The sequence below is a fragment of the Pseudophryne corroboree genome, chromosome 11, assembly GCF_028390025.1.
Source record: "Pseudophryne corroboree isolate aPseCor3 chromosome 11, aPseCor3.hap2, whole genome shotgun sequence".
Lineage (NCBI taxonomy): Eukaryota > Metazoa > Chordata > Amphibia > Anura > Myobatrachidae > Pseudophryne > Pseudophryne corroboree.
In genome coordinates, this window is record NC_086454.1 from 111,890,962 (window position 1) to 111,916,697 (window position 25,736).

At 46.9% G+C, this 25,736-nt stretch overlaps 1 protein-coding gene across 1 annotated transcript in view; it reads left to right on the plus strand.

The window, feature by feature from the left end:
* LOC134969044 (mucin-2-like) overlaps positions 1–25,736 on the plus strand; it is a 695,488-nt gene that overhangs the window by 61,511 nt on the left and 608,241 nt on the right. The window contains exon 6 of the mRNA XM_063944753.1: positions 2,469–2,691. Within this exon, the coding sequence (XP_063800823.1) occupies positions 2,469–2,691 (223 nt within the window). The remainder of the gene's footprint in view (positions 1–2,468; positions 2,692–25,736) is intronic.

A 25,736-nucleotide genomic window follows, 5' to 3' on the forward strand; every position in this document is an offset into this window, starting at 1 on the left:
AAAATGAAGCAGTTACAGCAACAGGCTTGTCATTCATAGTTGACATACTGTAAGATCTGTCGATCTTTCAAGCCCTGGCACCCTAATGCTAAGGACTGCCCGGCCTGTTGCCTGGCCAGCTTGCCTGTCGTCAGGAGCACTGTGTACTGTTTGCAGCAAAGCTTTATTCTAAGCTCACATGTGGGCTGATTGCTTGGTTGTCAGCCTCATCACAGTACAAAACCTGGACTGGACCTGACAACCACACACGCACGCACGCACGCACGCACGCACACACACACACACACACACACACACATACACACAGGCACACACACATATATACATTCACATTGAGTGACTCCAGATTTGTCATGAAAAAGTGAAAAAATAAATAGAAAATAGAAAAAAATTGATGTATCTGTTTGTACTGTGCACTACACCGCAGTACGCTGTACCCCTGTGCGCGTATGTAAAAGTGGACCCACTCCACATGATGTGAGCTGAGCTGCCAATTAAAAAAAAAGAATAACAACATATATTGTTGTACAGTTGTTTGTACTGTCCTGAGCACTGCGACCCAGTACGCCGTACCCTAGTGCGACTTTGTTCAAGGACTATTCCATTTTGCACCACTCTTCATTTTTTGCCAGTGCTGTGTGGCAATGTTTTTTAAATGTGCTATAAACTGCTGTGTGTTTGTCCTGCTGCTCTGTCGCTTAGTAACCAGCCAGCTCGCTGCTGCCTTTGGACTAAAGGGGATGAAATAATATTGTGAGCTGTGAGGTGGTCAAAACTGACAGGAAATGAGTGGAAATGTTAAGGAGAATTGTCTATGAACAATAAAGCCCCAAATGATGTTGTTTTATGTTTTTTTGTGAATTTTTGGGAATAAATCCAAAAGCAAAACCAGTCACTGCTGATATCCAAAACCGAACCCAAAACCAAATCTGGACGATGAGTTAGAACCAAAACCAGCAAAAATGGTCCTGCGCACATCTCTAGTTGTAAGGGCATTATTGTGTGCGGCATAACGTGTTGTAAGAGGCATTATTGTGTGTGGCTTAACATGTTGTAAGGGGCATTATTGTGTGTGGCTTAACATGTTGTAAGGGGCATTATTGTGTGTTGCATAAAGGTTATTACTCTGCGTGGCATAATGTTTTTTTTTACCTATCAGGGTCAGTATGTTCAATTGTTTCCTGTGGTCGACAATGTCTAGGGGTGCATGGTGCAAAACTGGGGTGTAAGATAGGGACCACGACCCCTTTTTTGGTGAAAATGTTTCTCGGTACACTCAATTTTTTAAATATCCAGCGGGGGGGGGGGGGGTTTGTTGTGGCAGAGTGCCATAATGTCTACAAACGGCCCAGTGTGTGCTTTTTTTTTTTTTATAAGTTTTTTTGTGTCCTCATTTAACTATCCTTCCAGACAGATATGTGGGTGGCTTTGCATTATAGGCTTGAGAAAAAAACTTGTGATAAAGTGTCACAACATAGTATAATAGAGTTCTGTAGAATACTAGCTGGTGACACCATATTACTGTAAGAGTTGTGATATCTTATTAGGATATTTTTTTATTTATTGGCATACTGTATACTGTAACTCTAAAGCTGGGTACACATTACACAATGTGTACCCAGCACAACATCGGTGGTGTCGTTTATACACACTTGTTGATGCTGGCAATGATGAAGCAACGGCGCGCAGGGAGACGGCTATTGCCCTCGCCACTGATGTCGCCATATTAAGCTGCATGCATGTCCAATGGGCAATGCTGCTGATGACACGTGGGAGCACACATCATTAGCAACATAGTGGGTACACACTGGACGATTGAGCATTTGGAACAATTTGATGTTCCGATCCGCTGGTATCGGGCAAATCGTTTACAAAATCTTCTAATCTGTACCCAGGTAACGATGGTCTAAGATATGTCTAGCTGGAAGGATAGATACAGTAAATGAGGATTCAGATGAGTGCGCCTCCATCGCAGGTGTGCACTCCCGGCGTGACTAGGCGATCCGTCCACCTAATCCCGCCGGGAGTGCACAGAGAGTCTCTCCCATTCTAGTGAATGGGGCGCGTCTCCTTCACGGACGCGCCATGGACGGAGACGCGTCCCATTCACTAAAATGGGAGAGTGTCTACGTCACAGACGTGCGGACGGAGGTGCCCGCCGATAGGCACGCCCAGGAACAGATGAAGTCACGATTAGCATGGCGCCATCTGTACATCTGAAAACGTTCTTTTTACCCCTTTCAACAAGACTGATTTATGTCCACAAAGTATATAACTACTGTACTATTGAAAACACAAAACTAAATGAATCAATTTTCATCATAGAAATAAGAGTTTATACAGGTGAAAAAATTGTATATACATACATACAATTGTATATACATTTATACATGTACAGTACTATATATATCTTAAATGTGTTTCTTGAAAAAATAAATTTTATTTCATTTATTGCACTTCTTTTACAGAATGACATGTGTAAAGCCATTTTGCAAAGTCCGGAATTCTCCGATTGCGCTTTACATTTTGATATAAAGCCCTATCTTGACATCTGTGACAAGGACCGCTGTTATTGTAGCGCAAGTGAACTTCACTATAGATTCTGCTTTTGTGCCACCTTGACTGAAGTTTCTAAACAGTGTGCATTAGCCAAAGGAAAACCAGACAATTGGAGGAAACCAGAAATATGTGGTAAGTACTGCATCTGAAACAGATGGTAGATAAATGTGACAGCTCTTTGTCAATGTATACAGTACTGTCTATAGGCAATCACTGAAAACTTTAACAACTTGCCAGGTGCCTCTCCTTTACTAATGTGCATGGAGAAAGTGTGGATGGCACTCTAGGTCTATGTAGCCGATGAATTCATACTGACACATCATAGTGTAGATCGATGTTTCAGGGCGCTAAACCTTTTATCTTTATATACTGTATATATGTCTATATACGGATCTGGTATGTAATACCTGCGGACGGGATGCCGGTCGTCAATATCCCGACAGCGGGATCTGTTCTGGTCTGTTGGGGGGGGCCTCAGGGCCCACTGTCCCCCCCCCCCCCCCCCTTCCTGATGTAGACAGCCGGGAGAGAGAGGACACTGCTGTGTGCTGCACTGTGAAGAGAAGCAGCTGCAGCAGTGTCCTCTCTCCCTGTGTGCAGTGCAGGGGGGGGGGGGAGCGATCAATCTCGCCGCTCCCTGATGCTCCAGTGATCTGGGGAGCATGAAGTAACAGACAGTCTAACTTACTTCAGACTCCTTGGATCACTGACTGTGCGATTGGACAAATCATCAGGCAGCTCTGCCCCCACTCCAGTGCTCACTCAGCCTCTGGTGCTAGATGATTGGATGTGTGGAGAAGGCAGAGGCAAAGATGGAGAATCCTCTGTGCCCCCCAGACAGCTGGCGTCTGGAAACAAATGCTACCATTGCCTCCGGGAGTGACACCACTGCATTCCCTACAATCTCTGTAAAACAGAATTTTAAAAATGTAAGTTAGAGCTAATGAGGGTATCTAAATATTATTTGATGGTAGTAGTGTTTATTATAGTCAGAGTTAAGTTTAGTTTGCATTTAGAGAAGTCTACTAGGGATGACAATTGACTATCAATAGTTGACAAACATCGCTGGCTAACTAATGATGGCCGATGGTTTTGCCATTGATGACAGAGAGCCAATGGTTCTCTGCCATCAAGGGCTGGGTTGCATATATATTTTTTAAATTGCACAGAGCTTAGCCCCACCCCTGGCTACCCACTAAGCCCCTCACTTGGGTTCTTTTAATGGCCACGTCCAGGCCAGCACCTGCTATCGGTGGCCATCGAATGGTGCAAACCATCGATGTGTCACCATAGATTGTTCACCAATGACCATCCCTATAGTCTACTTACACTTTTTGGCTGTTGTTGCAAGAAAGTACAGTTTAATTAAAAATCAGTACACAGTATGGAAAAAGGCAGTGGTTGGAAGCAATGGTAATCCCTTTGGAGAGTCATTGACCTCATTGTAAGAAATAAACTATAGATATGTAAAGGTAACTTAAAAAGCAGTTACAGTTTAAACCATACTTGAGTTTCAACCCAGTACATACAGCATAAAGTACTTGCATGGTCTCCCTTATTGTCAGGGAGACACCATGAAATACAGTAGTAGCAACCTACCTGACTTCTTAAAGAATCTAAAAATCTCCCTGATAGCTCCTTACCCCAATTTTGTAGCTGTGATATTCTTAAGGGGGGGGGGGGGGGGGGAGGAATCAGAGCTATATACATTCAAATGGGCTCATAAGTGCCATTTTCCTGCATTGCTTATAAGGCTCAACGATTCCTATGGTTACATGCATTTTCAAATAAGGCTTCTCATGGCCAATTATATGGAGCCACTTGTAAAACTCAATACATGAGTAAGCACTGAGCAGAAGATCTTACTAACAAGTAGATCTTACTGTTTTGTGGCTCATTTACATTTGGATGTATTGTACAGTAAGTCATTTTATTTACACACCTCTCTGATGTAGCAGTACGGTTGTATCTATGTTCCCCTCATGGAAAGTACCAGGTAGTGACAGCACAAGAGGGCAGAAGAGAACTTCCGCCCTTACAGAACGTTAATGTTTTATCCATTTTCCATTTGTTTTAGGTAATTTTGTTTTATCTATGCACCATTGTATCCTTGCGGGCTCAATTTGCTTGCCACGCTTTGGGCTCGGAGTCTCACTCCGCTCCGCTCGCCACAGATTACTATTCCAAATAGTTGGTGACATGGACCATGGGCTTATGGGAAAGGTCTGTGATGTTAGTGTATTAGAATGCTTAATATTTGTAGACACTCCCTTAGTAATATGTGTAAGCCTGAATCTTCAGTGATGGTCCCTGGGACCAGGGGGATGCTGGGAAGTGGGTGGTCCAGTGTGCCTGGAGTTGGTATGGAATAAACAGCACAGCAGTGAACTCACATGTTTCTGTGTCCTGATGACTGGATTTACAAACATATGAACAAAACATGGTGTCAGAAGAAGTTTAACTTGGACAGCTAGTGCTCTCAGAGTGTTAAAGAATCTTGCAGAAGTCTGTCAGGCTGTGATACTCAGTGTCTGCAAAGCCTGCCGTGTGCTCCTCTCTTCAAACAGTGAGTAACCATGGATAAACTGGCTCCTCCAACCGGCATGCTGATGTCTGGTAACTTGTCTGAAAACTGGAAAAGATTTAAGCAAAGGTTTAATATATATCTTGCTGCATGTGGAGCTGATACAGAGGCTGACAAAACTAAGGCATCCATTTTCCTCCATGTGATAGGAGAGAATGTGCTGGACATTTATAATAGTTTTCAGTTTGATGAGGTGCAGAATATGGTGCTATCTTCTATAATGCAAAAGTTTGAAGATTACTTTGTGCCAAGGAAAAATGTGACATATGAAAGATATAAGTTTTCACATGTGATCAGAAGTCTGGAGATAGATTTGATCAGTATGTTATAGAGCTGCAATCTGTCACTGACCTGGGTTGGGAGTGTTGAGAACTCGGGGGTTCTTCCGATGATAGGGAAGAGGAACCACAGCTGGGCCGGAGCAGGGATGGCCGGATGTAGGTTTTCCTCATGCAGAACTTAGCCATTGTAACCGACGTGTAATGCTAAAGAATTAGTTGTGGCCAAGGCTTGGGGGCGACGCTGAAGTACACAGAAGAATGAAGAACTTGTGAGCGATGTTGAAGAAATGAATGAAAATTTGAGAACGATGTTGAAGCACACAGAAGAATGAAGAGCTTGTGAGCGATGCTGAAGAGATGAATGAAGATTTGAGAATGATGTTGAAGCACACAGAAGAATGAAGAACTTGTGAGCGATGCTGAAGAAATGAATGAGGATTTGAGAATGATGTTGAAACACACAGAAGAATGAAGAAATTGTGAGTGATGCTGAAGAAATAAATGAGGATTTGAGATTCTGTGTAACTGTGGAAGTTTGGGAGGCGTTCCACTTAGGGATACCCTGTAATACTGGAAGCACAGGAGGTGTCCCTCTGAGAGTTACACTGTAACGCTGGTAACGCAGAGAATGTCCCACTGAGTGATACATTGTAATGCTGGTAGCACAGGGAAGGTTCCACTGAGTGATACACTGTAACGCTGGTAGCACGGGGAAGGTTCCACTGAGTGATACACTGTAACGCTGGTAGCACAGGGAATGTCCCACTGAGAGATACTCTGTAATGCTGGTAGCACAGGGAATGTCCCACTGAAAGATTCGCTGCAACGCTGGAACATAGGAGACGTTCAGCTTGAGAACACGCTGAACGCTGCTAGCACTGGTGATCATTGGAAGTCTGCCTTTGAACTTCCCGCCCTCTCCTGTTTGGCGGAAGGGGCCGATGACGTCACCCGCTCACCACACTCTCGTGGATGCCGGGCGCAATGGTGGCGCCCACACCCCGGGAACCCGCCGGAGGCAGCGCCAGCAAGACACGACGACCCGGAGCCCACCGGGGAGACGAGCGCCGGGAGACCCAGTGCACCCGGAGTGGTAAGCGCGGCAGCCGCAGCGCCGTGAGTGTGACAGTACCCCCTCCTCTAGGAGTGGTCCCTGGACACTTTCCTGGTTTCGTTGGATGTTTAGAATTAAAGATCCGGACTAGTCGGGGAGCAGTGACTTCAGAAGCTTTGACCCAGCTCCTCTCCTCAGGACCATAACCTTTCCATTCTACCAGATACTGTAAATTCTTGTGAAGATAACGAGAGTCAAGAATAGTTTTGATTTAAAATTCTGTTCCAGCTTCAGTCTCTACCGAGGTTGGGCTAGGAGACTCCGAATGAAACCGATTTAAAAGGAGGGGATGAAGGAGAGAAACATGGAAAGAATTTGGTACCCGAAAGTGGGAAGGCAATCCCAATTTGCAGACAACAGGGTTCAGGACTTGCAAAACGGGGTAAGGACCGATGAACCTCGGAGCAAACTTCATAGCGGGCACTCTTAAATGAAGATTGCGGGTAGAGACCCATACCCTGTCACCAACTTTGTATTGAGGAGCTGCTCGCCGTTTCTCTGACGTCCTAGTGGATGCTGGGAACTCCGTAAGGACCATGGGGAATAGCGGGCTCCGAAGGAGACTGGGCACATCTAAGAAAGAATTAGGACTACCTGGTGTGCACTGGCTCCTCCCTCTATGCCCCTCCTCCAGACCTCAGTTAGAATTCTGTGCCCGGCCGAGCTGGTTGCACACTAGGGGCTCTCCTGAGCTTCTAGAAAAAGAAAGTATTTGTTAGGTTTTTTCTGTTCAGTGAGATCTGCTGGCAACAGACTCACTGCTTCGTGGGACAGAGGGGAGAGAAGCGAACCTACCTGCTTGCAGCTAGCTTGGGCTTCTTAGGCTACTGGACACCATTAGCTCCAGAGGGATCGAACACAGGCCCAACCTCGGTCGTCCGGTCCCAGAGCCGCGCCGCTGTCCCCCTCGCAGAGCCAGAAGAACTAATAGAAGTGGAAAAATCGGCGGCTGAAGACTCCTGTCTTCATTAAGGTAGCGCACTGCAGCTGTGCGCCATTGCTCCCTCTGCACACCACACACTCCGGTCACTGATGGGTGCAGGGCGCTGGGGGGGGGGGGGTGCCCTGGGCAGCAATTAGAGTACCTTACCATGGCTAAAAGCACATAATACAGTGTATAACACTGTATATGTGCATAATCCCCCGCCATACAACACATATAAAAGCGGGAGAAGCCCGCCGAGAAAGGGGCGGGGCTATCTACCTCAGCACACCAGCGCCATTTTCTTCACAGCTCCGCTGGAAGACAGCTCCCCAGGCTCTCCCCTGCAGTTTCCAGGCATCAAGGGTTAAAAAGAGAGGGGGGGGCACAAAATTTAGGCACAAAAACTGTGTAAAAAAGCTGCTATAGGGAGAAATCACTCAGTACAAAAGTGTTACTCTCTGTGATATATAGCGCTGTGGTGTGTGCTGGCATACTCTCTCTCTGTCTCCCCAAAGGACTTTGTGGGGTCCTGTCCTCAGTCAGAGCATTCCCTGTGTGTGTGCGTGTGTTGGTACGGCTGTGTCGACATGATTGATGAGGAAGATTATATGGAGGCGGAGCAGGTGCCGATAAGTGTGATGTCACCCCCTGCGGGGTCGACACCAGAGTGGGTGGATATGTGGAAGGTTTTAACCGACAGTGTCAACTCCTTTAAATAAAAGGCTAGATGACGTACAGCAGTGGAACAGCCGGCTTCTCAGCCCGTGCCTGCCCAGGTGTCTCAAAGGCCATCAGGGGCTCAAAAACGCCCGCTACCTCAGATGGCAGACACAGATGTCGACACGGAGTCTGACTCCAGTGTAGACGACGATGAGACAAATGTAAAGTCCACAAGGGCCATCCGTTGTATGATTACGGCAATGAAAAATGTGTTACACATTTCTGACATTAACCCAGTTACCACAAAAAAGGGTATTATATATTGGGGAGAAAAAGCATCCAGGGGTTTTTCCCCCATCAGATGAATTGAATAAAGTGTGAAGAAGCGTGGGGTTTCCCCGATAAGAAAATAGTGATTTCTAAAAAGTTACTGATGGCGTACCCTTTCCCGCCAAAGGACAGGTTACGTTGGGAGACGTCCCCTAGGGTGGATAAGGCGCTCACACGCTTGTCAAAAAAGGTGGCACTGCCGTCTCAGGATACGGCCGCCTTAAAGGAGCCTGCTGATAGAAGCAGGAGGCTATCCTGAAGTCTGTATATACACACTCAGGTATTATACTGAGACCTGCAATTGCTTCAGTGTGTAGTGCTGCAGCAGCTTGGTCCGATACCCTGTCAGATAATATTGAGATTAGACAGGGATACTATTTTGCTAACCATAGAGCATTTTAAAGACGTGGTCTTATATATGAGAGATGCACAGAGGGATATCTGCCGGCTGGCATCTAAAATTATTGCAATGTCCATTTCTGCCAGAAGAGTATTATGGACTCGGCAGTGGACAGGTGAAGGCACATGGAGGTTTTGCCTTATAAGAGTGAGGAATTGTTTGGGGATGGTCTCTCGGACCTAGTATCCACAGCAACAGCTGGGAAGTCGACATTTTTACCTCAGGTTTCCTCACTGCCTAAGAAAGCACCGTATTATCAGGTACAGTCCTTTCGGCCACAAAAAGGCAAGCGGGTCAGAGGCGCTTCCTTTCTGCCCAGAGGCAGGGGAAGAGGGAAAAAGCTACACCAGACAGCCAGTTCCCTGGAACCAAAATACTCCCCCCGCTTCCTCTAAGTCCACCGCATGACGCTGGGGCTCCACAGGCGGAGCCAGGTGCGGTGGGGGCGCGTCTCCGGAACTTCAGTGACCAGTGGGTTTGCTCACAGGTAGATCCCTGGGTTCTACAAGTGGTATCTCAGGGATACAAGCTGGAGTTGGAGGCCACTCCCCCTCGCCGTTACCTCAAATCTGCCTTGCCGGCTACTCCCAAAGAATGGGAGGTAGTACTGGACGCTATTCACAAGCTGTACTTCCAGCAGGTGATAATCAAGGTACCCCCCCTTCAACAGGGGCGGGGTTACTATTCCACAATGTTGTGGTACCGAAACCAGATGGTTCGGTGAGACCCATCCTAAATTTAAATTTCTTGAACACTTATATAAGGAAGTTCAAGTTCAAGATGGAATCGCTCAGGGCGGTTATTACAAGCCTGGAAGAGGGTGTTCCCATGTACCCACCTCACCAGGAGTACCTCAGGTTTGTGGTACAGGACTGTCATTACCAATGCCAGACGTTGCCGTTTGGTCTGTCCACGGCACCGAGGGTATTTACCAAGGTAATGGCCAAAATGATGATACTCTTTAGAAAGAAGGGAGTTATAATTATCCCGTACGTGGACGATCTCCTGATAAAGGCGAGGTCAAAGGAGCAGTTGCTAGTCAGCGTAGCACTATCTCAGGAAGTGCTGCATCAGCACGGCTGGATCCTGAATATCCCAAAGTCGCAGCTGATTCCCGCGACGCGTCTGCTGTTCCGGGGTATGATTCTGGACACAGAACAGAAGACGGTTTTTCTCCCGGAGGAGAAGGCCCAGGAATTATCATCTCTGGTCAGGGACCTCCTGCAACCAAAACAGGTGTCGGTGCATCACTGCACGCGAATCCTGGGGAAGATGGTAGCTCTTACGAAGCGTTTCCCTTTGGCAGGTTCCATGCGAGGATCTTCCAGTGGGATCTATTGGACAAGTGGTCCGAATCGCATCTTCAGATGCATCGGTGGATCACCCTGTCACCAAGGGCCAGGGTGTCTCTGCTGTGGTGGCTGCAGAGTGCTCATCTTCGTGAAGGCCGCAGATTCGGCATACAGGACTGGGTCCTGGTGACCACGAATGCAAGCCTCCGAGGGTGGGGGGCAGTCACTCATGGAAGAAAACGTCCAAGGACAAAAACTTCCTTGCATATAAATATTCTGGAACTACGGGTCATTTACAATGCCCTGAGTCAAACAGAATCCCTGCTTCAAAAACAACCGGTGCTGATTCAGTCAGACAACATCACGGCTGTCGCTCATGTAAATAGACAGGGCGGTACAAGAAGCAGGATAGCAATGGCAGAAGCCAAAAGGATTCTTCGATGGGCGAAGATTCACGTGATAGCACTGTCAGCAGTGTGCATTCCGGGAGTGGAAAACTGGGAAGCAGACTTCCTCAGCAGACACGACTTCCACCCGGGGGAGTGGGGACTTCATCCAGGAGTCTTCAAGCTGATTGTACACCGGTGGGAACGACCACAGGTGGACATGATGGCGTCCCGCCTCAATAAAAAGCTAAAAAAATATTGCGCCAGGTCAAGGGACCCTCAGGCGATAGCTGTGGACGCTTTAGTGACACCGTGGGTGTACCAGTCGGTTATGTGTTCCCTCCTCTTCCTCTCATACCCAAGGTACTGAGGATAATAAGAAGGAGAAGAGTAAGAACTATAATCATTGTTCCGGATTGGCCAAGAAGAGCTTGGTACCCAGAACTTCAAGAAATAATCTCAGAGGACCCATGGCCTCTGCCGCTCAGACAGGACCTGCTGCAGCAGGGGCCCTGTCTGTTCCAAGACTTACCGCGACTGCGTTTGACGGCATGGCGGTTGAACACCGGATCCTGAAGGAAAAGGGCATTCCGGCGGAAGTCATCCCTACGCTGATTAAAGCTAGGAAGCATGTGACCGCAAAACATTATCACCGCATATGGCGAAAATATGTTGCGTGGTGTGAGGCCAGGAAGGCCCCAACGGAGGAATTTCAGCTGGGTCGATTTCTGCACTTCCTACAGTCAGGGGTGACTATGGGCCTCAAATTGGGTTCCATTAAGGTCCAGATTTCGACTCTGTCAATTTTCTTCCAAAAAGAACTGGCTTCACTGCCTGAAGTTCAGACTTTTGTTAAGGGAGTGCTGCATATTCAGCCCCTTTTGGTGCCTCCAGTGGCACCTTGGGATCTCAACGTAGTGTTGGATTTCCTAAAGTCGCATTGGTTTGAGCCACTTAAAACCGTGGAGCTAAAATATCTCACGTGGAAAGTGGTCATGCTGTTGGCTTTGGCTTCGGCCAGGCGTGTGTCAGAAGTGGCGGCTTTGTCATGTAAAAGCCCTTATCTGATTTTTCATATGGATAGGGCGGAATTGAGGACTCGTTCCCAATTCCTTCCTAAGGTGGTATCAGCTTTTAATTTGAACCAACCTATTGTGGTGCCTGCGGCTACTCTGGACTTGGAGGATTCCAAGTTGCTGGACGTAGTCAAGGCCCTGAAAATCTATTTTCCAGGACAGCTAGAGTCAGGGAAACTGACTCGCTCTTGATCTTGTATGCACCCAACAAGCTGGGTGCTCCTGCTTCAAAGCAGACTATTGCTCGCTGGATCTGTAGCATGATTCAGCTTGCACATTCTGCGGCTGGACTGCTGCATCCTACATCAGTGAGAGCCCATTCCACGAGGAAGGTGGGATCTTCTTGGGCGGCTGCCCGAGGTGTCTCAGCTTTACAACTTTGCCGAGCTGCTACTTGGTCGGGTTCAAACACTTTTGCAAAAAGTTTTGTGCTGAGCACATTGAGGACATGAATTGACATAATCTTGTATATCCTTCTTCATGGTGTCCCACCAATATGACCTTCGTAGAAATTCACACATTTTTTGAACTCCTGGATGACCGGAAAACTTGGAGATATGAGCCCACTGCAGTAACTTTGGTCGAAATTCAACTGGTACAGACATTCTCCCAGGAGGAGGACCCAGAGAGGTGGGAGCGGCTGAAATAGAGACTGGACTGAGAATGAAACTCTTTTCAAAGGAATTCTCCTCATCCGAGGCCGTTAAAGAACGAGACAGAGCATCGGCCTTAGCGTTAAGAGTCCCGGCCCGGTACTTAATAACGAACGAGAACCGAGTGAAGAAGAGCGCCCATCTAGCTTGACGGGGATTCAAGCTCTGGGCCGTCTTGATATACAAGTTCTTGTGATCGGTGTAAATAGTAATTAGGTGTTTAGCACCTTCCAATAAGTACCGCCATTCTTCTAGGGCAGATTTTATTGCTAAAAGTTCCTGATCTCCAATGGTGTAGTTTCGTTCAGCAGGAGAGAACTTACGAGAATGGAAACCACATGGATGTAACTTCCCATCAGAAGAGTACTGTGAAAGGACGTCACCAATGCCTACTGATGAAGCATCGACTTCCAAGAAGAATGGTTTTGAGAAATTCGGTTGTTGGAGAACCGGAGCAGATATTAAGGCTGATTTCAACCGGGCAAACGCTTCTACAGCTTCGGAAGACCAGAGACTTGGGTCAGACCCATTTTTGGTTAGGGCAGTAATGGGTGCAACGATGGTAGAAAATCCCTTAATGAATTTCCGGTAGTAATTTGCAAAGCCCAGGAATCTTTGTACCGCTTTCAAGGAGAGAGGCTGAGTCCAGTCCCAAATGGCAGTGAGTTTTTCCGGATCCATGTGAAGCTCCGTACCCGAGATGACATAACCGAGGAACGGAATCGAAGGGACCTCAAAGATACATTTGGAAATCTTGCCGTAGAGACGATTCCTTCGTAAGCGAAGAAGTACTTCTTTGACCTGTACTCTGTGCTCTGCAAGATTCTTAGAAAATATCAGAATGTCATCCAAGTACACCACTACGCTTTGGTATAACATATCTCGGAAGATTTCATTTACAAATCCCTGAAAAACGGCAGGGGCATTGCTGAGGCCAAACGGCATTACCAGATATTCGTAATGCCCGTCCCTGGTATTGAAGGCCGTCTTCCATTCGTCCCCCTGTCGGATACGTATCAGATTATAGGCACCTATTAAGTCGAGCTTAGTGAAGACGTGGGCTCCACGAACCCTATGAAATAGCTCAGTAATTAACGGCAAAGGGTATTTGTTCTGATAATGTTGATATTATCTTAAACCATAAAGCTATACCTTTAAACACACCTTTACCATGGAGCTGCTGCGGTCGCTAGCTCACGCTACGTACTTCGTACGCTATTTGCGCACAGAGTCCCGTACCGTATACGCACTCAGCGTACAAACGCCGCACTGTGGGTACAAAGCACACACAGCGTGCACACACACAATTAATAAACCTTAAAACCTTGTTAATGATACAATGTAATGATATGCTTATACTTTAAACCCTTAACAGCAAAGTACTATAATGATGTAATACCTTTAAACCTTAAGTAGCACTAGTGATACAAAGTACTCACAATGCGTACACCTTAACAATGCTTATACCCCTTAAACAGGTTAATCTACTTTAAAACCCAGGCAGGAAAGTGAAAACACAACACCGTTTGTAGTTGAAACCACAGGGTTCTAAGGCCTCCGTGGATTGATTCCAAAAATGTAAAACAATACAAGTTATACACTACAGACTAACAAGTAGATCTAAACAGAATAATGGCTACAGAGAATGTACGTACATGAGAATATTTGCAAGAGCAACCCAGATCCGGTCCTCCGCCATCTGATAGATAGCGTTGTGAGCCTTCTGTCTGACTAAGCCTGCTGTAGGCTCTCTTTATTCACTTCATCCAAAACATAACACAATGGATACTGTAATCTCTTTGTTCATTGGACACAGGGATGGTCATTTACATTACAGGAGAGGTCATAGGTGGATTTGAATAGGTGGGCGATGTCCCTCCCCAACTGCCCCTGTGGGTGGTCTCCTCTGGACTCCCCCCGCATACACAATACACAGTAAACACAGTCAATGTTCATATTCTACTTTTGCACATAACTATACGCAGGAACAAGCAATCTTTCTCAAAGCAACACCAGAATGTTTCCCTTTAAATACCCTACAGCTGGACACCAAACACCACCTTGTAACCTTGTTATGTCCCCTCCTATCCTGTAAAGGTGAATCCCTTTGTTCTGTTACTATTTTAAACCGCTATTTCTTTCTGATGTGGTGGAGGGGGCTATGTTTACAATGTGCACTATAAGGGTTAAATATGTAATGTTCTAATAACCCTCTATGCGTTCACAATCCCTACCGTAAATGCGCATACCACGCGCCAAGGCGCATGGCCGTGGAAAGCTCCATTACGCAAGTTGCGGATATGCGCAAGCACGGCAGAGCGAGTGCACGCGCAGCGGGCATGTGCATGGGGTTAGTACATGGGGCATGTATTACAATATTTCTCTGACGTCCTAGTGGATGCTGGGACTTCCGTAAGGACCATGGGGGAATAGCGGCTCCGCAGGAGACTGGGCACAAAAAGTAAAAGCTTTAGACTAGCTGGTGTGCACTGGCTCCTCCCCCTATGACCCTCCTCCAAGCCTCAGTTAGATTTTTGTGCCCGAACGAGAAGGGTGCATGCTAGGTGGCTCTCCTGAGCTGCTTAGAAGTAAAAGTTTAAATAGGTTTTTTATTTTCAGTGAGTCCTGCTGGCAACAGGCTCACTGCATCGTGGGACTAAGGGGAGAAGAAGCGAACTCACCTGCGTGCAGAGTGGATTGGGCTTCTTGGCTACTGGACATTAGCTCCAGAGGGACGATCACAGGTTCAGCCTGGATGGGTCCCGGAGCCGCGCCGCCGGCCCCCTTACAGAGCCAGAAGAGCGAAGAGGTCCGGAGAAATCGGCGGCAGAAGACGTTCCTGTCTTCAGATAAGGTAGCGCACAGCACTGCAGCTGTGCGCCATTGCTCTCAGCACACTTCACACTCCGGTCACTGAGGGTGCAGGGCGCTGGGGGGGAGTGCCCTGAGACGCAATATAACATGTTTAAACCTTATATGGCTAAAGAAATACATCACATATAGCTCCTGGGCTATATGGATGCATTTCACCCCTGCCAGTTTTCCTAAAAAAAGCGGGAGAAAAGGCCGCCGTGAAGGGGGCGGGGCCTATCCCCTTAGCACACAAGCGCCATTTTCCCTCACAGTTCCGCTGGAAGGAAGGCTCCCAGACTCTCCCCTGCAGTCCTGCTACAGAATCAGGGTAAAACAAGAGAGGGGGGGCACTATTGGCAGCTAATATAAAACAGCAGCTATAAAGGGAGTAACACTTACATAAGGTTATCCCTGTATATATATAGCGCTCTGGTGTGTGCTGGCAAACTCTCCCTCTGTCTCCCCAAAGGGCTCGTGGGGTCCTGTCCTCTTTCAGAGCATTCCCTGTGTGTGTGCTGGGTGTCGGTACGATTGTGTCGACATGTATGAGGAGGAAAATGATGTGGAAGCAGAGCAATTGCCTGTGTTCGTGATGTCACCCCCTAGGGAGTCGACACCTGACTGGATGGTCGTATTTAAAGAATTACGTGACAGTGTCAGCACTTTGCAAAAAACTGTTGACGACATGAGACAGCCGGCAAATCAATTAGTGCCTGTTCAGGCGTCTCAGACACCGTCGGGGGCGCTAAAACGCCCGTTACCTCAGATGGTCGACACAGACCCAGACACGGATACTGAATCCAGTGTCGACGGTGAGGAGACAAACGTAATGTCCAGTAGGGAAGGAGGCATTGAATATTTCTGACACTACAAGTACCACAAAAAAGGGTATTATGTGGGGTGTGAAAAAACTACCCGTAGTTTTTCCTGAATCAGATGAATTAAATGAGGTGTGTGATAAAGCGTGGGTTTCCCCCGATAAAAAACTGCTGATTTCTAATAAATTATTGGCACTATACCCTTTCCCGCCAGAGGTTAGGGCGCATTGGGAAACACCCCCTAGGGTAGATAAGGCGCTCACACGCTTATCAAAACAAGTGGCGTTACCGTCTCCCGATACGGCCGCCCTTAAGGAACCAGCTGATAGAAGGCTGGAAAATATCCTAAAAGATATATACACACATACTGGTGTTATACAATCGCCTCAGCCTGGATGTGCAGTGCTGGAGTGGCTTGGTCGGATTCCCTGACTGAAAATATTGATACCCTGGATAGGGACAGTATATTATTAACTATAGAGCATTTAAAGGATGCATTACTATATATGCGAGATGCACAGAGGGATATTTGCACCCTGGCATCTAGAGTGAGTGCGATGTCCATTTCTGCCAGAAGAGCGTTATGGACGCGACAGTGGTCAGGTGATGCGGATTCCAAACGACATATGGAAGTATTGCCGTATAAAGGGGAGGAGTTATTTGGGGTCGGTCTATCGGACCTGGTGGCCACAGCAACGGCTGGAAAATCCACCTTTTTACCCCAGGTCACCTCTCAGCAGAAAAAGACACCGTCTTTTCAAACTCAGTCCTTTCGTTCCCATAAGGGCAAGCGGGCAAAAGGCCACTCATTTCTGCCCCGGGGCAGAGGAAGGGGAAAAAGACTGCACCAGGCAGCCTCTTCCCAGGAGCAGAAGCCCTCCCCCGCTTCTGCCAAGTCTTCAGCATGACGCTGGGGCCTTACAAGCGGACTCAGGCACGGTGGGGGGCCGTCTCAAGAATTTCAGCGCGCAGTGGGCTCACTCGCAAGTGGACCCCTGGATCCTGCAGGTAGTATCACAGGGGTACAAATTGGAATTCGAGACGTCTCCCCCTCGCCGGTTCCTGAAGTCTGCTCTACCAACATCTCCCTCCGACAGGGAGGCGGTAGTGGAAGCTATTCACAAGCTGTATTCCCAGCAGGTGATAATCAAGGTACCCCTCCTACAACAGGGAAAGGGGTATTATTCCACGCTGTTTGTGGTACCGAAGCCGGACGGCTCGGTGAGACCAATTTTAAATCTAAAATCCTTGAACACTTACATAAAAAGGTTCAAATTCAAGATGGAGTCACTCAGAGCAGTGATAGCGAACCTGGAAGAAGGGGACTATATGGTGTCTCTGGACATCAAAGATGCTTATCTCCATGTCCCAATCTACCCTTCTCACCAAGGGTACCTCAGGTTTGTGGTACAAAACTGTCATCAGTTTCAGACGCTGCCGTTTGGATTGTCCACGGCACCACGGGTCTTTACCAAGGTAATGGCCGAAATGATGATTCTTCTTCGAAGAAAAGGCGTCTTAATTATCCCTTACTTGGACGATCTCCTGATAAGGGCAAGGTCGAGGGAACAGTTAGAGGTCGGAGTAGCACTATCTCAGGTAGTGCTACGTCAGCACGGGTGGATCCTAAATATCCCAAAATCACAGCTGATTCCAACAACACGTCTACTGTTCCTGGGGATGATTCTGGACACAGTCCAGAAAAAGGTGTTTCTCCCGGAGGAGAAGGCCAGGGAGTTATCCGAGCTAGTCAGGAAACTCCTAAAACCAGGCCAAGTGTCAGTGCATCAATGCACGAGAGTCCTGGGAAAAATGGTGGCTTCTTACGAAGCGATTCCATTCGGAAGATTCCATGCAAGAACTTTTCAGTGGGATCTGCTGGACAAATGGTCCGGATCGCATCTTCAGATGCATCAGCGGATAACCCTATCTCCAAGGACAAGGGTGTCTCTCCTGTGGTGGTTACAGAGCGCTCATCTTCTAGAGGGCCGCAGATTCGGCATTCAGGATTGGATGCTGGTGACCACCGATGCCAGCCTGAGAGGCTGGGGAGCAGTCACACAGGGAAGAAATTTCCAAGGCTTGTGGTCAAGCATGGAAACGTCTCTTCACATAAATATCCTGGAACTAAGGGCCATTTACAATGCCCTAAGTCAAGCAAGGCCTCTGCTTCAGGGTCAGTCGGTATTGATCCAATCGGACAACATCACGGCAGTCGCCCACGTCAACAGACAGGGCGGCACAAGAAGCAGGAGGGCAATGGCAGAAGCTGCAAGGATTCTTCGCTGGGCGGAAAATCATGTGGTGGCACTGTCAGCAGTGTTCATTCCGGGAGTGGACAACAGGGAAGCAGACTTCCTCAGCAGACACGACCTCCACCCGGGGGAGTGGGGACTTCACCCAGAAGTCTTTCAAGTGATTGTAAACCGTTGGGAAAAACCAAAGGTGGACATGATGGCGTCCCGTCTCAACAAAAAACTGGACAGATATTGCGCCAGGTCAAGGGACCCTCAGGCAATAGCGGTGGACGCTCTGGTAACACCGTGGGTGTACCAGTCGGTGTATGTGTTCCCTCCTCTGCCTCTCATTCCAAAAGTACTGAGAATCATAAGAAGGAGAGGAGTGAAGACTATACTCGTGGCTCCGGATTGGCCAAGAAGAACTTGGTACCCGGAACTGCAAGAGATGCTCACGGAGGACCCGTGGCCTCTACCTCTAAGAAAGGACCTGCTCCAGCAGGGTCCTTGTCTGTTCCAAGACTTACCGCGGCTGCGTTTGACGGCATGGCGGTTGAACGCCGGATCCTGATGGAAAAAGGCATTCCAGATGAAGTCATCCCTACCCTGATCAAAGCCAGGAAGGATGTAACTGCGAAACATTATCACCGCATTTGGCGAAAATATGTTTCCTGGTGTGAGGCTAAGAAGGCCCCCACAGAGGAATTTCAACTGGGTCGTTTCCTGCATTTCCTGCAAGCAGGACTGTCTATGGGCCTAAAATTAGGATCCATTAAGGTTCAAATTTCGGCCCTGTCGATCTTCTTCCAGAAAGAACTGGCTTCATTGCCTGAAGTTCAGACGTTTGTCAAGGGGGTACTGCATATACAACCTCCTTTTGTGCCACCAGTGGCACCTTGGGATCTCAATGTAGTTTTAGGGTTCCTAAAATCACATTGGTTTGAACCACTCACCACTGTGGAATTAAAATATCTCACATGGAAGGTGGTCATGCTGTTAGCTCTGGCGTCAGCCAGGCGTGTCTCAGAAATGGCGGCTTTGTCATTTAAAAGCCCTTACCTAATTTTTCATTCAGACAGGGCAGAATTGAGGACTCGTCCTCAATTTCTCCCTAAGGTGGTTTCAGTGTTTCACATAAACCAACCTATTGTGGTGCCTGCGGCTACTAGGGACTTGGAGGACTCCAAGTTGTTGGACGTAGTCAGGGCCCTGAAAATATATGTTTCCAGGACGGCTGGAGTCAGAAAATCTGACTCGCTGTTTATCCTGTATGCACCCAACAAGCTGGGTGCTCCTGCTTCTAAGCAGACGATTGCTCGTTGGATTTGTAGTACAATTCAGCTTGCACATTCTGTGGCAGGACTGCCACAGCCAAAATCTGTTAAAGCCCATTCCACAAGAAAAGTGGGCTCATCTTGGGCGGCTGCCCGAGGGGTCTCGGCTTTACAACTTTGCCGAGCAGCTACTTGGTCAGGGGCAAACACGTTTGCAAAATTTTACAAATTCGATACCCTGGCTGAGGAGGACCTGGAGTTCTCTCATTCGGTGCTGCAGAGTCATCCGCACTATCCCGCCCGTTTGGGAGCTTTGGTATAATCCCTATGGTCCTTACGGAAGTCCCAGCATCCACTAGGACGTCAGAGAAAATAAGAATTTACTTACCGATAATTCTATTTCTCATAGTCCGTAGTGGATGCTGGGCGCCCATCCCAAGTGCGGATTGTCTGCAATACTTGTATATAGTTATTATTACAAAAAAATCGGGTTGTTTATTGTTGTGAGCCATCTTTTCAGAGGCTCCTACGTTTATCATACTGTTAACTGGGTTCAGATCACAGGTTGTACAGTGTGATTGGTGTGGCTGGTATGAGTCTTACCCGGGATTCAAAATCCTTCCTTATTATGTACGCTCGTCCGGGCACAGTATCCTAACTGAGGCTTGGAGGAGGGTCATAGGGGGAGGAGCCAGTGCACACCAGCTAGTCTAAAGCTTTTACTTTTTGTGCCCAGTCTCCTGCGGAGCCGCTATTCCCCCATGGTCCTTACGGAAGTCCCAGCATCCACTACGGACTATGAGAAATAGAATTATCGGTAAGTAAATTCTTATTTTTTCGACTTTGACAGTCCACCCTTTGGCAGTCAACAATAACTGCCACTATCTAAACATTAAACTGAAAAATATACAATACAATCTACAAAATAATTGGATGGTAAGAGGAGAGGAGTAGGTGGGAAATGTATGGCCTAGTGGGATAGTAAAAGCATGTATGTATTAAATTCATATCTGAGGGGCATGTATCATCATGCCGTACATGTTCTAGATAAGCTTCGAGGTATTGCGAAGTATACATTAAATCCTTCTTATCCCGTATTAAGGGTCTGTAAGTGGGCCAACAAACACTACCGAGCTCTTTTCGGCTTCTTGTTCCAACAAATGGGGTGCACATTTAGTTGATGATACATGGAGGGGGAAAAACATGTGAATGCTAATATATGTATCTATATCACCTGTCGACTATGTGTGTCACTACCTGAAGGTTGTAGAGATGAAGATAAGACACGTATCACAAATACATTCACATAATAATGTGTGCCATCGTCCTTGGGTGTTGATTGAAGTCTTGTCCGGATGGGTGTATCCTTGCTGTGGGTGGTAATCAAAGTCTTTCAAGTGTCCATAAAAAGTCTTTAAAAGTCTTTAAAGTGTCTATCAAAGTCTTTAGAAATGTCCATCAAAGTCTGTAGAAATGTCCATCAAAGTCTTCTTCCGAATGGATGTATTTTTGCTTGGGAGAAAAACAAAGGAGAAACGGGTGAAAGAAACGGACCGTGGAATCATGTCTTATCACAACATTGTCTCAATTGATGGGTCATAAATTAAATCAGTTTGTGTAACAATGACCCCGCTCCTCAAACTCATCACTTTGGTACTGCGCTTGCACTGCATTAAAATCCGAACACATCTAAATATCAAACCAATCATTATGACAACTCCAAGGATACAAAAGAGAAACTTTCCTACACTCACGATAACATTTTGAGCCCATTCTCCTAAACCAGAGAACCAATTGCGTTGGTTCAACCATGAGACCCAGCCGGTCAGTTTATTACTCACAGCAGTCAGGGCAAGGTTGTGTCTCCTTCGGAAATCCCATTTCAATTGCAAGATATCGTCCATCTTTTGATCTATGACCTCGGTTGGGTCATCAGTGCTGTTTGTAATGTACGTGCAGCACTTCACACCATACTGAGTTGCTTGGGTGACACAGTACCCTCCTGTCACCGCTGTGATGTAATTGAGAACCATCCTGTGCTGGATCAGTTCCGTTTTGTAAGCTTGCAATTCCCTCCCAGTATACCTGAAGGTGTCATCATACATCTCGGTGATATTGTCTATCAGGTTCGCTAGCGCATGAATATACCTAAAATTTATAATTCCTCTGGCGGTACGGGTGATATCTAACGCGAGTAGGAATTGAATCCCGGTGGATTCGTGGATCAAATCAGAGGCTGCGTGCTCTGTCCTATCTTTAAGATGTCTCTTTACGATGTGTTCATAATAAGTGTGAGTGTAAGGAGCTTGAGCATTGCGGTGAACGTCTTTCATCTTATTATGGGTTATGGTCATTACTTCTGGCAACACTCTTCCAATGTAACACAATCCCTCTGAGTTTGGGGCAAGCCACTTATACGCCTTCCTCCCGCATATGAAATATGCATCATCGGGGAGAACATATGGGACAGAATATGACATTACCATATTGCAAACCTTCCAGGTGAAAAATCCTATCCCTAACTCTCTCATCTGTTCAGTACACGTATCAGGCTGTATGATATGCGCACAGTACCCTGGTGATACTTCTCCAACCCGCATGGTCCTACTTCCTAGAGTATACCTGTACCGAAAATATCTTCCACCGTCGGCTATTTGGCGTATAAGTTCTGGGTCTACGGGCATTCTATCGAATCTGTGTGAAAATGCCATGGTTTGGTTATTCCATGTCACTTCCCAATTTCCCGGCTTTCGGGGATTGGAAATGTTGAAACATACTAAGGATCTATCCACATGATATTGGTGGAGCTTCAAACTAGGGGGCCTAGAAATATTAAATTTCTTGTCCACCGGTCTCCCACCCCTTAATTCAAGTACCTCATCTATGGTTAAGGGATACGGTACTAGTCCTGACTTGTTCTGACCTTGAGGTACTTGTGAGCACACCTAGCATTCTGTTTGGTTTAAAACCTTACCCACTAATGAGTGATAGTCACTCAATGGATGACGGTCCATGTTGATATTAAGGCTGGACTGACATCTCTGGATGCACCCGTCCTCAACTATGTTTTCACAATTTCTACAGATACAATTCTCTTCAGCCAATAACCCTTCACAATGTCTCCTAGTTTCTTGACTACTAGATCGTTTTCTGACACTCGCCTTTGCTCGGTGAATGTGTTGCTCTTGGAATTCTACAAATCCGTCCTTGCCATCAGAACCCATTCCAGATCCTTTCTCGACCTCTCTGGTACTCTCACTGAAACAGACTGCTCTGGTCAACAACAGGGTCAACAGGAAAACCTGGAATGCAGTCTCTTGGGGTAAGTCCATCTTGTTAAGGGAAGAGGAAAATAATGAAAAGGGGGGAGGAAAGGAGGGTGATGGGAGGTGGAGAAAATAATAAAAGGGAAAAAGAAAAACTGGTGCGACAACCGCCTCTGGTCTTATTGTTCTCAGTGCTCAGGTGCCGTCTCAACCTTCCCGGAACAGACACTCCAGTGATATGATTTCCTCTACCGAGTCAGCAACCTTTCTGTAGGGAACATAAATCTTGCATTATCATGTGTCTAACTGTTGTGTGAAATAAACCATCTGTAGAACATGAAAAAAACAAAGAGAGAGAGAGTGATAAAAAGAAAATTTGTCAGATTTGCGTTCACCATCAGGCTGTCACACCATAATGTCTATCGGTATCTCTGCACAGTCTTCCTCCACCAGTATTTCCACTTTCCACCCTCTGTGCATGGCCAGGCACAATGATGCTGGTGAGATATACTGGGGCTGGGCAGACCTCTGAATAGACCGAGTAGATATGTGACGTTTGAGCTGTAAGTCTGTCGGTGAACGTCAGGGATGAAAACGGAAACTTTAAAGATAAATCACAGAGTTTACCTGGCCGCCCCTGTACCTACAAGATATGATCTACCAACTACATCAATTGTGACCTCAGGTTTACTACCTAGGCTAGTAATCCATTTCACTGGCTGCGGACTACAGGTGTGGCCCAAAATGTTTCCTATATGATCCCTGATCCCAATTACGTGTGTCATAATGTGGGTCATGTTCTGGTCTAGGGGGTCGATATGCCTTATGTGGGTCTCTAAAATTACAGTTCCGTGCGTAATGTCCTTCCCTCTGACATTTAAAACATTGTACCACATACAAATTACCATCAGGGATCTGGGGTTTAGGCTGATGTGCCTTCGTTGTCAGGGCTTTTATACTTACTGTCATCAGCTTATCCCCCTGTGACTCCCTGTGCCTAATGATGTTCCGATCATGCTCAATAGCGGACTCTCTTAATGCAGCCACCGAGATACCTCTCCAGCTAGGTTGAGTGGTTTGTACCCTTGTTCTCAATGTTTCTTTTAAACCGTCCATTAATACGGACACCACTACCTCCCTATTATGCACATTTTCCTTATTGTACGCGACCCCTGTGTATCTAGCCATTTCCTGCAGTGCTCGATGGAAATAGTCAGAAGCCGTTTCACCTTCTTTTTGTCTACTGGAGAAGATTTTATTCCACTAGACAACAGTTGGGAAATATACTCCTAACTGCAGATTGATCTGTTTTACGTTCTCCTGATTGTATTCATCAGTGAGAGGTACCTCTGCATCTAATTTACAGTCAGCAATGAACTTCACAGGGTCAATAGTAGAGGGCAAGCATGCCCGTAGCACTGTCCGCCAATCTTTGTTATTGGGTTCGGTGGCGTTACCTAGTTCTCTAATAAACCTCTGACATGCGGCTAGATCTTTCCTGGGATCGGGAAATTCAGACATAATTGTCCTCAATTCTGTCCGGGACCAGGGGCAATGCATAGCAATGTTCCTGACGGGAGGGATTCCCAGAGCGTCAGTCTTCCCATTGGGGACTGCGATCACCCTGACAGGATTCAGTTCAATTACATCATTCTGGGTTGCTTCTACAATGTGAGGTGCAATTGTCTCTCCATAATGTACTGTACCGTACTTACCTGTGGACACGACCTCACCTGTCCCTCCGCTAGGGGCCTTTGCTACTGCTCTTACTGGTTGGGCCGTGCCCACTTGGGTATCTTGTATGGTGGCTGCTAGAGAGAGTGCCGATATCGTGCTGGGCTCATCTTCTTGATCGCAGTCCTTAGGGAAGTTTAAGATGGGATACAACTTGCACGGGTTAGTATTAATACATTCATTAAGTGCACTCTTATCATATATTAGTACGCCATTCTCTGTAGCCACTTTCTCTCCTGTAATGTACGGTGGTGGTGGTGCAGTTGCTATCAGTTTCCTGCTAGGGTTGGAACCAGCTATTTGAGCCAATCCCCTTTGCATATCACCCTCCTGTTGCCATAAATGTAAACAATCATAATGTCTAATCCTTTGTTTTCTGGATTTTATAAGACATATCCTTCTCCTTAAATTTTGCAACACCTCAGGACTAAAACTGCCTACCTTAGGGAACGGTTCCCTATCTTCCGCAGTCATACGTTCCCATTCATTGCATAAAACCTCTGCGTGTGATCCATATTTCTCACACATTATGTACCTCGCCTACCCTTTGGGCCGCGGAATATCAACCTGAACCCTGGTTGATCGTCCCTTACTTGAGCAACTGGCCCCCATTCTTTGCAGGCATTGCCATCTCAGCTAATTCCTACAAAAACCAAATTACTCAGAGGTAAGGCGACGGTGAAAGTTCTCAGAGCGCTCTCACCCACTCACGCCCACGTTGGCCAATACACCTACACACTGTCCTCAGCGCTGGTCGTACCCAACCTAGGGCCCTACGTAACCTCTATTTACTGAGAGGGTGTGGGAGTGACTTACCCTTCCCAGTAAATATTGGTCGTTGGAGATTTCCTGAGTGACCAGCGAAACTCCCTTAAAATAAAAAAACTTACACAAATCACGTTGCGTGTACAATTAGCGTCTATGATCCCGCGATTTTACGCAAATGGCGTAATGGGTATCAAGTTGAACTAACTATTGCACACACTAACGCGCGGTACAATCGCACGGCGTATAAGTAACTATTACTTATCCGCTATACGACCAATGGAATAGTTTTTCAGGCTGCAAAACCTCAGCCGGAGCGTATCTGAACGGGCCTATATGGGTACTACGCAAACCCCCGGGGCTGCGCTCTCACCGCTGACCTTTCTCAGGCCATGGTATTCAGAGCTTCGCTTGACTTAGTCAGCGGATTTCTGACTTCGCTGACCTCTTGGTCTGCTGTTATACTAATTGCTCCTTTATACCTTAATCAATGTTAACGTGAGAAAGCCACTCCCACGCCACCAAGTGT